The following is a 15,646-nucleotide window of genomic DNA, read 5'->3' on the forward strand; positions in this document are numbered from 1 at the left end:
TCACGTCTTCTCCATGTGTGATGAGTTAGGAGGATTACAGGACTGGGTTGGTGGTATGAGGCAGAAACACAAGAAAAGTCAGCATACAGATGTAGGATCTTAATTTGAGCCAGTTTGCTGCAACAGGAAATGTGAATTATTATGTGGATTATTGTATGGGTTGATACATTTTTCTTAAGGGAAAAATCAAGTCTGAACTTTCACATTCTACTTTCAGAAGACTTATTAAACCTCAAATACACTACAAGTTTAAATTTCCTGCAGGGTGATCAAATTAATATCCCACGTCTGTATGACTAAGGCAGTCTAAATGAGAAGCACATACAGTGGGGGAAAAAAGTATTTAGTCAGCCACCAATTGTGCAAGTTCTCCCACTTAAAAAGATGAGAGAGACCTGTAATTTTCATCATAGGTACACGTCAACTATGACGGACAAATTGAGATTTTTTTTCTCCAGAAAATCACATTGTAGGATTTTTAATGAATTTATTTGCAAATTATGGTGGAAAATAAGTATTTGGTCACCTACAAACAAGCAAGATTTCTGGCTCTCACAGACCTGTAACTTCTTCTTTAAGAGGCTCCTCTGTCCTCCACTCGTTACCTGTATTAATGGCACCTGTTTGAACTTGTTATCAGTATAAAAGACACCTGTCCACAACCTCAAACAGTCACACTCCAAACTCCACTATGGCCAAGACCAAAGAACTGTCAAAGGACACCAGAAACAAAATTGTAGACCTGCACCAGGCTGGGAAGACTGAATCTGCAATAGGTAAGCAGCTTGGTTTGAAGAAATCAACTGTGGGAGCAATTATTATGAAATGGAAGACATACAAGACCACTGATAATCTCCCTCGATCTGGGGCTCCACGCAAGATCTCACCCCGTGGGGTCAAAATGATCACAAGAACGGTGAGCAAAAATCCCAGAACCACACGGGGGGGACACCTAGTGAATGACCTGCAGAGAGCTGGGACCAAAGTAACAAAGCCTACCATCAGTAACACACTACGCCGCCAGGGACTCAAATCCTGCAGTGCCAGACGTGTCCCCCTGCTTAAGCCAGTACATGTCCAGGCCCATCTGAAGTTTGCTAGAGTGCATTTGGATGATCCAGAAGAGGATTGGGAGAATGTCATATGGTCAGATGAAACCAAAATATAACTTTTTGGTAAAAGCTCAACTCGTCGTGTTTGGAGGACAAAGAATGCTGAGTTGCATCCAAAGAACACCATACCTACTGTGAAGCATGGGGGTGGAAACATCATGCTTTGGGGCTGTTTTTCTGCAAAGGGACCAGGACGACTGATCCGTGTAAAGGAAAGAATGAATGGAGCCATGTACCGTGAGATTTTGAGTGAAAACCTCCTTCCATCAGCAAGGGCATTGAAGATGAAACGTGGCTAGGTCTTTCAGCATGACAATGATCCCAAACACACCGCCTGGGCAACGAAGGAGTGGCTTCGTAAGAAGCATTTCAAGGTCCTGGAGTGGCCTAGCCAGTCTCCAGATCTCAACCCCATAGAAAATCTTTGGAGGGAATTGAAAGTCTGTGTTGCCCAGCGACAGCCCCAAAACATCACTGCTCTAGAGGAGATCTGCATGGAGGAATGGGCCAAAATACCAGCAACAGTGTGTGAAAACCTTGTGAAGACTTACAGAAAACGTTTGACCTGTGTCATTGCCAACAAAGGGTATATAACAAAGTATTGAGAAACTTTTGTTATTGACCAAATACTTATTTTCCACCATAATTTGCAAATAAATTCATTAAAAATCCTACAATGTGGTTTTCTGGGAAAAAAAATCTCATTTTGTCTGTCATAGTTGACGTGTACCTATGATGAAAATTACAGGCCTCTCTCATCTTTTTAAGTGGGAGAACTTGCACAATTGGTGGCTGACTAAATACTTTTTTTTCCCCACTGTATGAATAAAGATACTCCGTATGGCTCTATAAAGTCCTACAGACCATCAGGCCCACAGCCACTCCTCTGGCATTGATCTGTTGCCATGGCACTCACACAAAATGAAAAGCCTCAACTATTCAACATTCTGGCAACCCATCGACCAATAGCGGAGGGTTTTATTGACGCACTCTGTGGTGTGTTTTGTAACTGTGTCCCAATACAGTAACACCCTCTCTCTCCCTTTTTGTTTGTCACATCTGGTGAATATGTCACACTGTTTAAAACATGGTGCCAAACCTATAACCTGGGTCTTATTTTCTTGACATGCTTGGCAATCATGAGGCTTACTGCTGTAAATGTATTCATCCACAACTGATACACCATGCCAAGGCTAGAGACAGGCTGTTGGAAGGTGTACCAATGCTAGGTCCAGATGCTGACAAGCTGCAGAGCAGATCCTACTCTCTAGCTGACCCTTGTATCTCCCTGGTGATCAGCTTTGTGCTGGCAACTGGACCCAGCCAGAGAAATTGTCAATTCAGATGTAATCAGGAAGAGACAGGGCTTTGAGTTTAGGGCTCAGTGGTTGGTTTTTATCATATTCTGTTCTTCAATTCAATCATACCCCTCTCCAACAAATGAACACACACACACAGACACTTGCACACACACACACGGAAGCATGCACATACACAGGTAAACAAACACAAATGCTAACTTCTTTCATGGAAAGATGGAAAACATGGACACAGCAGATTTGAAAACAAGACAAGCCCTTGGAAAAAGCAAGAGATTACATTTTAAGACAAAATATCTCCACACAATGTACTTTTTCATGAGGGCCCTTCAACCTTCTCTGGGTGGTGTTGTGGTGTCAGAGAGCACTCAGGAACTAACCTGTAGAGCTTCTGTAACACAAATAATGTCAAACAAGGTCAATCAGCCTACACCTATGATAGACTAAAATGTTACCAGATATTTAACACAAAACATGACTCATAAGGATATTTTGGCTCTCTATACGAAGTGACATTATACCGTCTGCTACTGATTTCAAGACCGTTTTTGACATTTCTCTCACTTTGCATTACCCTCATTATCCTCTCACATAATAAATACCCTGGCCTGGGAAAACACCAAAACTGAGGAAGCAATTGATAAGGTATCAACTGTGCAATATGCAAATGCACAAATGCCTGCTTTCTTTGCATAAATCTCAGAGCTGGAGAGAGAGCTGCTAGATCCAGACCGAGATAGTGTGTTTTTCCTCTGACTCTGCAAACCTCAGTTAGCAGAAGGGCATGAGACAAATACAAGAGAGATAGATATTAGAGACAGAGTGAGATAGGACAATGACACAGCAGTTTTCAGCAGGGACATTGAGTTCACATCACCACTCAGCTCAGCTGTTGTCTTACTACACACACATTGTATTCCCATCACTTTAGGTCATTCATGAGACCTTACCAAACATGGTACCACGACCCATATTAGAGGACGTCAACTAGCAGTGTTGTCATTTACAGCTGAGAAATGTCTAGAAGACTGTTTCCTGGCCACAGGTTCATCTTCGACTTAGTCCTGGACTAAATAGCTTTTTCAATGGAGATTCTCAATTGAGCATGCTTTTTAGTCCAGGATTAGGCTTAATCTGTGTCTGGGAAACCAGCCCTCAGAGTTACTGCAGGAATAAGGAGCTGGCGTTGAAAGAATAATCATAGACTCCTGTAGATAACATACAGTCAGGCATGAGATACAGCCTTCTATGTACTGTAGTGGTCCTCTGTAGCTCAGCTGGTAGAGCACGGCGCTTGTAACGCCAAGGTAGTGGGTTCGATCCCCGGGACCACCCATACACAAAAAATGTATGCACACATGACTGTAAGTCGCTTTGGATAAAAGCGTCTGCTAAATGGCATATTTATTTATTTTTATTTTACTGTAGGTGGGACAGGTGTCAGAGCAGAACTCACGACTCATGCAGGTTAGAAGTTAGTTCCGAATGCGAGAAATGTTCCTTCTAATTGTTTGGGGCACTGAGCAAATGTTAGGTCTTGCGAGCGGAAACTTGAAAGTTGTGAGAATTTTGCGTTTACAGTGAACACTGAGGCTGTACCATTACAGTTTTAGACAGTAGCCAATAGGCTATTGTGGCTATTTGAGCATAATGTAAGTCTACCAACAAAACCAATGGAGCAAATCCCATAACATTTTCAAATGGAAATAGCTTTTGATTTCTATGATATAGCCTACAGTAGCCTATATGTGGGTGTTCAATGCAGGCCTGCATTGCATGAGACTTTTAAATACGTTTTTACATTAATTCATGATTTTTTTACTTGGTCTTTAACACCATGGGCCAGATTGGTGACTGTAAATTGCATTGTATTGTATGATGCCAGAAACCACTTTACAAAATAAAATTAATTATTATTACCATAAAGAGAATTAGACCATGTAAGCTATCCCTCTGCCTATTGGCTTACTTGCATATTCAAGCCCGTCTCCAAATAAAACACTGCCCCTTTAATTAAGACATAGCTTTTTACCTGACTGGCTTTTCAAATACATATTAAAATGTAGCCTACACGTTTGTGCTCTTGTAGGAATCAGTAACTCCCCATTTCTGACCTATACTTATCTATAAATGGGCTAATAACTAGCAAAGAATATCAACAAATGTGCACACGCGCGGCTCTGCGCTCTAATCTGAACTGATCAGAAAAGCGCATTCACTCGCGGTTGATTGAAGGACCGCTTGTGGGCTACCCCCGCCAATAGAATTCTACTCCGTTGCGCTCTGGCTCTTCCTACAACAAAATCACAGACTCAATCTGGCAAAGTTAGCATTGTTTAGGTTTGTTGCATTGAAAAGGGGCTGATATAATGTTGATTCGATCACAGAAAAAAAGTGCATCTATATAGTGAAAACTAATGGGTCTTACTCAGTGAAGTTCAATCTCTTGCGTCTCTGCGCGGCATGGCATTTCTTCTGCGCCGCAGTCCTGGAGGAGGTGCGCGACCGCGCACAGCTTAGAGGGAACATTGACGGTGAGTTCTCACAGCTTGATCAGTGTGATCGAAGAGCACACACAAACAGCACATCTCAATAGCAATAGGAGAGGTGGGTTGTTTTATGTCTTTCACACACTGTGGTGAACAGATGCTGCTATAGCATCGATATGAATATTTAAAATAGTCACCTCAAATACATCTGTACTGTAGCCTATACTGCTGAAACAGGCTTGGGCCTACTCCAGTTAAGGAATATTAAGAAATAATTTTCTTGAATTTGTGTAGGCCTCGAAGGTAGACCTAACTATTTTTCAAACGGTGTGGTAGGCTAATAACTGGAGTTGAATAATACATGATACTACACATTTCATACATATGCCACCAACATAAAGCTTCAACTAAAATGCTAGACCATTTCAACTTATAAAAGGAGATGATGTCACTAAATGGGTGGAGTGTTTGCATCCTCTTCTCGTGCCTTACATTAGCCTATACCTTTCTAACCTTATGATCCGTTCTGCAGCCTCACCTATTTCAGTAAATCAAGCAGAAATGTCCTATATTGCAAAGAGAACACCAATCTGTTGCGAATTCTGGAAACAAGCTAGAAAGGCAGTAGGGCTATCGATATCAGACGCAGTTAATCTTCTGACGTCTCTCTCCCACCCAATATTCTCTCCCATCACGTCACCGCACTGGAAGGCGAACGCGCACCGCACACACAGTTTATTTACAGTCATTCACTCACCGCGTTTGACAATCGTGCTTCTATGCCACTTCAACGACGACACCGATATAGGACAGAGAAGTGACGCCGGCTTTTTAAGCGCGAGTCCTCCCGTAGCTACCCGTATCAGATCACATCACATCACTCTCTGGTCTCCTCCGGTGCTGGTACCTACAGCTAGTCTCTCTGCGCCACTGCCTCCCGAGCGCCCAGGACCCAATCAGAGCGCTGGACGCTGTGTGCGCAGAGGTTCAGAAGAGACGCAGAGCTTCATCATAAATCTGCTATTTTGGTGTTTATAGTGGTATTCAACTGGTGTAATGAAACACTGACAATTCATCAACTCTTTTGCCTAGAGTACCATTTTGGCGTCTATGTAAAAAGTGATTGATCGAAGAAGTGATTTGTGTATATAATTTCAGCCAGAACCAGCACCTCAAGAGTGTACAGATTCCAATAAACCATTCATAATCCGGCATAACAAACAGTACCTTCAACTGTTGCAGTGGCACAGGCTATTGTCTAACTCTAGACACAGATGACGTTATAGCCTAATAGACCTGTAGCGCCTCTTCCCTTGGTGCAATGACAGAGACTATGTCATAGCTTAGGACAAAATGTACAATTTAAAATACTTCAATACATTGTCTGCACATCTCAGTGACACACAGGCCGGGTTGTAGAAAAGAGCTTCATTTTTTTATTGGTGTTAGACACCTTGTGCATTACATAGTGCATTCGGAAAGTATTCAGACCTCTTGACTTTTTCCACATTTTGTTAGGTTACAGCCTTATTCTAAAATGGATTGAATTGTTTTTTCCACCCTCATCAATCTACACACAATACCCCATAATGACAAAGCAAAAACGGTTTGTTTTTTTACAAATAGAAATTTCAGCAAATGTATAAAAATAACTGAAATATCACATTTCTATAAGTATTCAGACCCTTTACTCAGTACTTTGTTGAAGCACCTTTGGCAGCGATTACAGCCTCAAGTCTTCTTGGGTATGACACTACAAGCTTGGCACACCTGTATTTGGGGAGTTTCTCTCATTCTTCTCTGCAGATCCTCTCAAGCTCTGTCAGGTTGGATGGGGAGCGTCGCTGCACAGCTATTTTCAGGTCTCTCCAGAGATGTTAGATCGGGTTCAAGTCCAGGCTCTGGCTGGGTCACTCAAGGACATTCAGAGACTTGTCCCAAAGCCACTCCTGCATTGTCTTGGCTGTGTGCTTAGGGTCATTGTCCTGCTGGAAGGTGAACCATCGGCCATCGGAGGTCCTGAGCGCTCTGGAGCAGGTTTTCATCAAGGATCTCTCTGTACTTTGCTCTGTTCATCTTTCCCCTCGATCCTTTCCCAGAGCCAGCCCCTGCCTCTGAAAAACATCCCCACAGCATGACGTTGCCACAACCATGCTTCACCGTTGGGATGGTGCCAGGTTTTCTCCAGACATGATGCTTGGCATTCAGGCCAAAGAGATCAATATTGGTTTCATCTGACCAGAGAATCTTTTCCCATGGTCTGAGAGTCTTTAGGTGCCTTTTGGCAAACTCCAAGCGGGCTGTCATGTTCCTTTTCCTGAGGAGTGGCTTCCGTCTGGCCACTCTACCATAAAGGCCTGATTGGTGGAGTGCTGCAGAGATGGTTGTCCTTCTGGAAGGTTCTCCAATCTCCACAGGGGAACTCTGGAGCTATGGAATTCTTGGTCACCTCCCTGACCAAGGAGGTTGTCTCCCAATTGCTCAGTTTGGCTGGGCGGCCAGCTCTAGGAAGAGTCTTGGTGGTTCCAAACTTCTTCCATTTAAGAATGATGGAGGCTACTGTGTTCTTGGGGACCTTCAATGCTGCAGAAATGTTTTGGTACCCTTCCCCCAATCTGTGCTTCGACACAATCCTGTCTCAGCGCTCTACAGACAATTCCTTCGACCTCATGGCTTGGTTTTAGCTTTGACATGCACTGTCAACTGTGGGACCTTATATAGACCGGTGTGTGCCTTTCCAAATCATGTCCAATCAATTGAATTCACCACAGGTGGACTCCAGTCAATTTGTAAATACATCTCAAGGTTGATCAATGGAAACAGGATGCACCTGTGCTCAATTTCCAGTCTCATAGCAAAGGGTCTGAATACTTATTTACATAAGGTATTTCTGTCATTAATTTTTTATACATTTGCACAAAAAATAAAAAAAATAAAAAAAAATTTGCTTTGTCATTATGGGGTATTGTGTGTAGATTGATGAGGAAAAAATGTATTAATCATTTTTTGATTAAGGCTGTAACGTAACAAAATGTGAAAAAAGTCAAGGGGTCTGAATAGTTTCCGAATGCACCACCACATGGGTAAAGATACCTATTGTAAAGATGTTATGTATCGCTTGCTTTTATGCATCATTGGACAGGGTTGGATAGTTCAGCTCTGATAATAATGACGACTTTGTCGATAGTTCATGATAAACAAAAATAAAGGTACTTGCGTTTTTTCCATTGACATTCTTTAACCTCACTGGATGCCATGGGTAGACAAGAACAGCTCACACATACAAAGACATAACTGAAATAGCAAACTAATGAAGTTAAGATGAAACATACTCACATCAAGAGGATCAAGTAAATACCAGAGATCCTGTACTTACAATGACTTAGTAAGGCACATATTATATCGCAATACCATCTTTCTACCCATAGGGCAGTTTGTTGTACAAAAACTGGCCAAGATTGTGCCATGAGAACATTTTGTAGGAACAATACTAAAGTTATTAAAGTCATGCACCAGAGCTTTTGCAGAATTTCAGCCAGTAGTTTTTAAAGTAGCGCTCACGAGCCAAAATGGGTCCCTGAAAATTGTGTAACGTCAACCATTTCGCATGATATGTTACGTCCTGCAAACATTTTTTTGCAATTCGTACAATATGTTAAGAATTTGTAAGTGCTTAAGATCCCAGACTGCATCAAGCTAACAGTTAAAGCCATACAAAACCTTTGACATGCCTGCCTTTCAGACATATTTCTATCTCCCATACTTCCTCAAAAAATTGACCTGTGCTCAAATATACACACATACATACAAATCTAGTTAGAAGTGCTGAAAGAGGGACAGTAACCCAGTGTTTAAACATGTGACCATGCAATCCCTCTTCACTCTTATGCAATAGATAACCACATTGGTCCTCTGTAGCTCAGTTGGTAGAGCATGGTGCTTACAACGCAAGGATAGTGGGTTCAATTCCCGGGACCACCTGTATGTAAAATGTATGCACACATGACTAAGTGGCTTTGGATAAAAGTGACTGCTAAAAGGCATATATTATCATTATATTATTCATGAGTCATGATTGTGGCGCCAACTATCCCACTCCTATAGTCCACCTCACGGCGTTCCTCTGAGAGCTGGGGGTGAGGGAGGACAGCATGGGTGGGGGGCCCATGCTCCCTGTGCTCCAGGAGTGGGGGAGGGTGGGGCGACTGGAGGGAGGGACAGGGGAGGTGAGGGTAGAGAGAGGTCTACGCAGATGGTCAGCTACAGAGAAACATTGGGAAGAACGGATAGAGCGCAGGACGGCATCTTCTAGAGGGAGAGAGAAGAAGATCATTATAATATAGGACTAAAGCCATCTCTGTATTTCATTCAGATTTGTGTAAATAACATGTATCAGTGCAAATAGGCTTAAGTGTAGATCTGAAGTGTGTGTGTATTGGACTGTGTCCTTACCCTCCAGTCCAAAGGGCGGCGCCAGTAAGGTCTTGGCCTGGCTGTTTCCTGCCTGGGCTGCCCTCTGATAGAACCCTACTGCTGTTCTGAAGCACCGGGACACCCCGAACCCAGTCTCATAACACTGGCCCAGGAACAGCAGGGCCTCACTGTCCTACACATACAGACAGAGAAACACACATCAGCATCACATTACACTGAACTGAGACCAGGTTATGATTGAGACCGTGGACTATAATTACAGTTGTAGAGTTTAAGTGTAGTGGAAGTCACTCACTCCGCTCTCTGCTGCCATCTTCAGGTAGTGCACTGACTTACGGCCATCTCTGACTGGCTCCTGTGAGAACAGAGACCCCAGGTACACTTGGGCCTGAGAGAGAGAGAAAGAAGAACGAAGAAAGTTTGAAGAAAAATACCAATGTTCTCTTTTAGGCAACATCTCACACTCGCTACACATACATCGCAACACACACTCCCTCACTCCTCACCTCTCTCAGTCCAGCTGAGGCAGCCTGTTGCAGTAGGCTGATGGCTGTGTCCAGGTCTTGCTGTGTGCTCTGCTGCCCTCTGCTGTTCAGGAGGAGTTTGGCACAGCGGTACTGAGCCTGACTGTGACCCCCTGTCGCTGCCTGGCTGTAGAAGTCAAGAGCCTGGACGGGGAACATGAAGAGGGGAGTCACAAGACAGGAATTGAGTAATTGATTGTGTGTGTGTGTGCATGTGATTGTGTGCACATGTGAGTTTGACTGCATGCAAGTTTGAGTGTGTGTTTCTTACCTTCTCCTTGTCTTTGCATACACCCCTGCCTTTCTCATAGCAGACTCCAGTGTTGAACTGGGCCTTGCAGTAGCCCCGTCTGGCGGAGGCCAGGAAACAGGAGAAGGCTGCCTCATAGTCCCCAGTCTGAGCACTCTCCAGACCGATGATGTTGAGGACTACAGGACCACTGGAGTCGGCTACCTGTTGGAGGTTCTGGGCTGCCCCCGCCAGGGCGTCCTGAGGAACACAGGGGGCAAAGGTCAGGGTCAAAGGTCATCAACAGGAGACAGGCAGCTTCATCATCAGAGGAATGAATAAGCCTAAAAACTCACCTGGTCATTCTGCTGCCCAGGCTGTTCCCCGTCTCTGGTTCTGTGGTTGTCTTCAGGGAGGGAGGACTCTGAAAATGATGACTCCTCTGTAACATGGAAAGATTCAAAAATGCATGTGTTTAGGCCTATGTTGTAGAGGTCTGCGCGGGACTGATTCCCTCATCCGTCCCGCAGCGGCAGCTTTTACTACCGCACCAGCCCGCTCTCGCTGGATTACTGGGCTATATCAGCCAATATGTTAGACGTAGTTTGAAGAGAGCAGAGTTGCAGAGACAGCTTTGAGCTATGCTTTAAAGCCTACCTTTTAGGAGAGGGATGACTTTCAGACTGACAAATATGGGTGATCAACATGCATTTCTAGGCAATGTAGTAAAGCTTCTCCACCTAGGTATGCGCACGCTGCACCTTTTTCTTTTCAACAATGATTTTAAAAAATTGATTGCACCTCGACTCACGATGGTTGAGCACCCTCCACTTCTTTCCATTGTCAATATTTATTTACAGACACTGTAGTAAACTATAGCCTAATCATATTTAAGTGTATTTCCATGGAAAGATAAGTGCCACTTGATTCTCTGCCCACACATAGGAAGACTACTCTATTTCACTGACACCATATACTGTAGGCACAAGTGATCTCGCACGCCCAACTATGAGAGGAGAGCAACTGAACATGAAGCAGAAAATTCTTAAGAGTGTGAAGAGTGTAAAAGGTGCTTTTAATACAATCTGCTAACGCATACAAAGCAAAAATATGACCGTCTCCAAATATTTTAATCCCAAAGTTGTCTGTCTGACCACCCCGCCTGCAGCGTGAAAAATGCAGACAGCGCCACAACGATCTCTGTCGGGACCCGCAGGTCCCACGGGCATCCCCCGGGAACGCAGCCCTCCACTATGTTGCTTTATCATGTAGTCTGGTAGGCATGGATTTGTGAAAAGCATGATGTAAGGCTTTAAGATAAATATTGTTACCCTGACCAAACACTTAACATGTAAAGGTAGAATGTGAGACTGACCCGTTCCAGCAGTCAGATGGTCTTCATGAAACTGGTCAGGGCTGCTGTAGCTGCTCCTGGGCCTGCTGTGCTCCTGGGCCTGCTGGCTCTGGGGCTGCTGGCTCTGGGCCTGCTGGCTCTGGGGCTGCTGGCTCTGGGGCTGCTGGCTCTGGGGCTGCTGGCTCTGGGGCAGACAGTGCACACTCCTCCCTCTGGGCAGCACGTAATGGCGAGACACTGGACAAACACAGTGGGAAGGAGATCAGACTCATTCTGCATTCATGTACTACCAGAACGCTTTGAAATTGAGCAGAGAAATTAGCTTCAGAGTTTCCTCGTCTGAATGTCACAGCTCAATATAATTTACAGGATGAATTGCTTGGGATTATAGTGGGTCTCACGTCTCTCCAGTAGGAAACGGTTGCCAAACTTCTGCAGGGTTCCCTGTATGGCCAGGCGTCCTGTGTTGGGGTTCTGGTTGGGGTTGGGTTCACTCCCAGAAAACTGAGAGTGGACCCTCCTACAGATCTGCATCAACAGCACCGCAGCTTCCCCCTAAAGAGAGAGATCACAGGTCATTGTATTTTTCCAAATGTGCCATGTGCTTTATATTTGCATCTTAATGTGTGAAAAGTACCCAGCCAACTGCATCCAAGGCAGTGTAGCGGGGGAGCCCAGCGTAGCAGAACTGAGAGGTCCTCTTCTTCCTCCTCTTGTCTCCATCCTCCCCTTTCTGAGAGCTAAAAGAGAAAGAATGTGATGTGAATAAATTACATATAAACTTGTATATTGATTTCATTTATTAGGATACCCATAAGCGACAGCTAGTCTTACTGGGGTCCCACACATGACGAAAAATACATTACAGACCAAATACTTTACAATTTACATACATTTAGAAACATTAACATGTAGTGTGTGTGCATCTACTAGTTACACATACAGTGAGCTCCATAATTCACTGGACAGTGACCATTCTTTTGTTATTTTGGTTCTGTACTCTAGCACTTTGAGTTTGAAAGGATACAATGACAATGAGGGTGAAGTGCAGACTGTCAGCTTTAATTTGAGGGTATTTTCATACATATCGGATGAACCGTTTACGAATTATAGAAGCTTTTGTACATGGTCCCCCCATTTTCGGGCATCAAAAACATTGGACAGTTTAACATAATGTAGAATAAAGTAATCATTGTTAATATTTGGTCGCATATCCTTTGCATGCAATGACTGCTTGAAGTCTGCGATGCATCGCCATCACCAGACGCTGGGTATCTTCCCTGGTGATGCTCTGCCAGGCCTGTACTGCAGCCATCTTCAGTTCCTGCTTGTTTCGGGGACTTATTGCCTTAAGTCTCCTCTTCAGCATGTAAAATGCATGTTCAATTGGATTCAGATCTGGTGATTGACTCGGCCAGTCAAGGTTTTTCCACTTTTTGGCCATCAAAAACCCCTTTGTTGCTCTAGCAGTATGTTTAGGGTCATTGTCTTGTTGCGTGATTAAGTGCCGTCCAATGAGTTTGGAGGCATTTGGTTTTATCTGAGCAGATACAATATTTCTGTAGACTTCAGAATTCATTGTTCTACTTCTGTCTGCAGTCACATCATCGATGAAGACAAGTGAGCCTGTTCCACTGGCAGCCATACAGGCCCAAGCCATAACACCCCCTCCACCATGTTTCATGGATGAGGTGGTATGCTTTGGATCATGGGCATTTCTTTTTTTTCTCCACACTTTTGTCTTTCCATCACTCTAGTACATGTTAATCCACAATATTTTTTTCCAGAACTCTTGGGGTTCTTTTAGGTGCTTTTTAGCAAACTGTAATCTTGCCTTTCTGTTCTTCAGGCTTATCAGTGGTTTGCATCTTGTAGTGTACCCTCTGTAGTCCTGCTGGTGTAGTCTTCTACGTATGGTAGACTTTGACACATCTACACCTGCATCCAGGAGAGTGTTTTTGATCTGTTGGGCTGTTATCAGGGGTTTTTTCTTCACCATAGAGAGTATTCTCCGGTCATCCACTACAGTGGTCTTCCTCTGTCTACCGGGTCTTTTGACATAATTGAGTTCACCGGTTGTTTTTTTCTTGTTAATGATGAACAAAACTGTTGACTTGGGCATGGCCAGGGTTTTTGCAATGTTCCTGAATGATTGATTTTCATTTCTGAGCCTTATGACGGCCAACTTCATTTGCATCAACACTGCTGTCTTCCTCATGTTGTCACACCCCAATAACAACCTCCAAAGGCAATAGCAACGTCTAGAATCATTACTATTCATCAACAGCTCTCCTGCATTCACTAACGACAAAAATGAATACACCTGCCTAACGACACACATCTGTGAAGCCAATTTAACAAATACTTGTAGTACCTTAAAATGGGGGGACCATGTACAAAAGGTGCTGTCATTTCTAAACGGTTCATCCGATATGTATGAAAATACCCTCAAATTAAAGCTGACAGTCTGCACTTCACACTCATTGTCATTGTATCCTTTCAAACTCAAAGTGCTAGAGTACAGAACCAAAATAACAAAACAATGGTCACTGTCCAATGAATTATGGAGCTCACTGTACATGTCAGATTCCTTATCCCCTAGTTACTCTGCTGTATTAAACTATCACGGCAGGAGCCTCAAATGTGACTTGAGAGAGGTTGTTTGTCCCCGTTTCCCCAACAGAACACTACACGCACAGCGGAGACTGGCCAGGGCCACAGGATGATGCAACCAGCTGCAAGGCTGGCAGAGAGGGCTGCAGAGCGCCTCACAGGAGGGGGAGCACTATAGAGGTTTGAAGGGAAGGAGGGATGCGGTACCTGCTGTCAGGGGAGTGACAGCCAGTGGAGAGGAGGGTGGAGGTGTTGATGACCTCATCCTCCACGTGGTGATTCTGAGACTGGCGCAGGGGGGCGTTGCCATGGCACCGGCTCAAAACTGGGGGCAGAGGGGTAAGAGATGGGTTTGTGATTGTGTATAGAAGAAGTTGACTTCATTCAGCAAAGCAGCCATTTCAACAATTAGGTATAGCCTGGAAGATACAGGCTATTTCAGTATCAGAATGGTGCAGAGACTCCGATTTTTGACTTTAGAATGTATGTCAAACAAAAAACAATGATTGCAAAGTTAAACAACCCATACAACTCTATGAACAAAGACTACGTTTAACAACAATTTCCACTGAAAATTGTACTAAAACACATTTACTTGAACAGTGCAGATGCAACGTTTTGCAATCATTGGTTTTTGTTTGGCATGCATTTTAAAGTGAAACATTTTAGTCTCAGCATCATTCTGTTACTGTGTAATTGCCCTATTGCTAATACTGTCTGCATTTCTGCACGTTATAGTCACAGACACAGCACAAGCGCTGTCCTTTTTATATTTGACATGCATTATAATAAAAGGCGCTCGAAGTACTTGTGTATTCTGTGCAAATCAGGTCTTTCTCATTATAAAGATGTTCAAACAAACCACAATAACATAAGGAGGTGTCACCAAACAGGTTACAACAGTGGTTAGTTAGTTAGTTAATGTTATGCAAACACACCTCAAACCGTCTGAAACCAAAACAGACTTGATCACAGTTGGCAGGGTGGAGGCTGTGGCTCATCAAAGCACCCATAATAACAATGATAGCTATATGGAACATAAACTAGTATGGCCTAGTTAAGGCATAAACTGAGAATGTTTTAAAATAGACTTGCATTCTAGAACATGAGAGAACTTGTTAGCAAGCCTGTCAATGATTCTAGCTGGTGCGCATAATAGCACTGTCATGACAAAAACTAAATATTAGCGAGCTGGATACCTCATTTGCAAATCTAACACATTATTATGAAACTTTTATAGACACTTCTAGCAAGCTTCGACGTGAGTGCATACACAAGGTTAGCTAGCTAGTACTAAATCGGAAATTATTGACAATTATATTTCGCTCACCTCTTCCAACAAACCCTTGTACTCTCCACATGTTTCGTTGTCCTGAAGTTAGTTTCAAGATGAATATTTCTCCATATTTGCCTTAAATGAGTGTCTTTAAAAACTCACTGGGTGAGTATTCTCGCCCCATGAGTACAGTAGCTCTAGTCTAGATACAAAAATAAAGCATGGAACGGTCACTGGTTATTTTGGAAGGAGGCAAGCTCGAGTAAGCAACGTCACCCGGAAATAGCAAAACTGCG

At 43.6% G+C, this 15,646-nt stretch overlaps 2 protein-coding genes across 8 annotated transcripts in view; both read right to left on the reverse strand.

The window, feature by feature from the left end:
* LOC121585958 (amyloid-beta A4 precursor protein-binding family B member 2-like) overlaps positions 1 to 5,924 on the reverse strand; it is a 45,020-nt gene extending 39,096 nt beyond the window's left edge. For 2 of the 6 annotated variants that reach the window (XM_045204976.1, XM_045204973.1), the window contains exons 1-2: positions 5,678 to 5,924; positions 4,860 to 4,946 (exon numbers count right to left, since the gene is read on the reverse strand). The gene's annotated coding sequence lies outside the window, so the exon portion shown is untranslated. Of the gene's footprint in view, positions 1 to 2,743; positions 2,823 to 4,859; positions 4,947 to 5,677 lie in introns of all 6 variants that reach the window. The other 4 variants (XM_045204978.1, XM_045204977.1, XM_045204975.1 and 1 more) reach the window with 3 other exon arrangements.
* A 1,996-nt stretch (positions 5,925 to 7,920) lies between these two features.
* LOC121536668 (DAP3-binding cell death enhancer 1-like) lies at positions 7,921 to 15,646 on the reverse strand. 2 transcript variants are annotated; one of them, XM_041844093.2, is made up of 11 exons: positions 15,405 to 15,646; positions 14,282 to 14,399; positions 12,099 to 12,201; positions 11,863 to 12,016; positions 11,483 to 11,698; positions 10,464 to 10,549; positions 10,150 to 10,368; positions 9,861 to 10,022; positions 9,650 to 9,742; positions 9,373 to 9,526; positions 7,921 to 9,225 (listed from the first exon to the last, which is right to left on the reverse strand). In XM_041844093.2, the coding sequence occupies exons 1-11, from the start codon at positions 15,433 to 15,435 to the stop codon at positions 9,008 to 9,010; spliced, it is 1,554 nt and encodes a 517-aa protein (XP_041700027.2). In that variant the 5' UTR covers positions 15,436 to 15,646; the 3' UTR covers positions 7,921 to 9,007. The 2 variants fall into 2 exon arrangements, with proteins under 2 accessions (XP_041700027.2, XP_045062052.1); XM_045206117.1 differs by having other exon boundaries at positions 7,921 to 9,228.

The sequence above is a fragment of the Coregonus clupeaformis genome, chromosome 2, assembly GCF_020615455.1.
Source record: "Coregonus clupeaformis isolate EN_2021a chromosome 2, ASM2061545v1, whole genome shotgun sequence".
In the NCBI taxonomy this organism is placed as follows: Eukaryota; Metazoa; Chordata; class Actinopteri; order Salmoniformes; family Salmonidae; genus Coregonus; species Coregonus clupeaformis.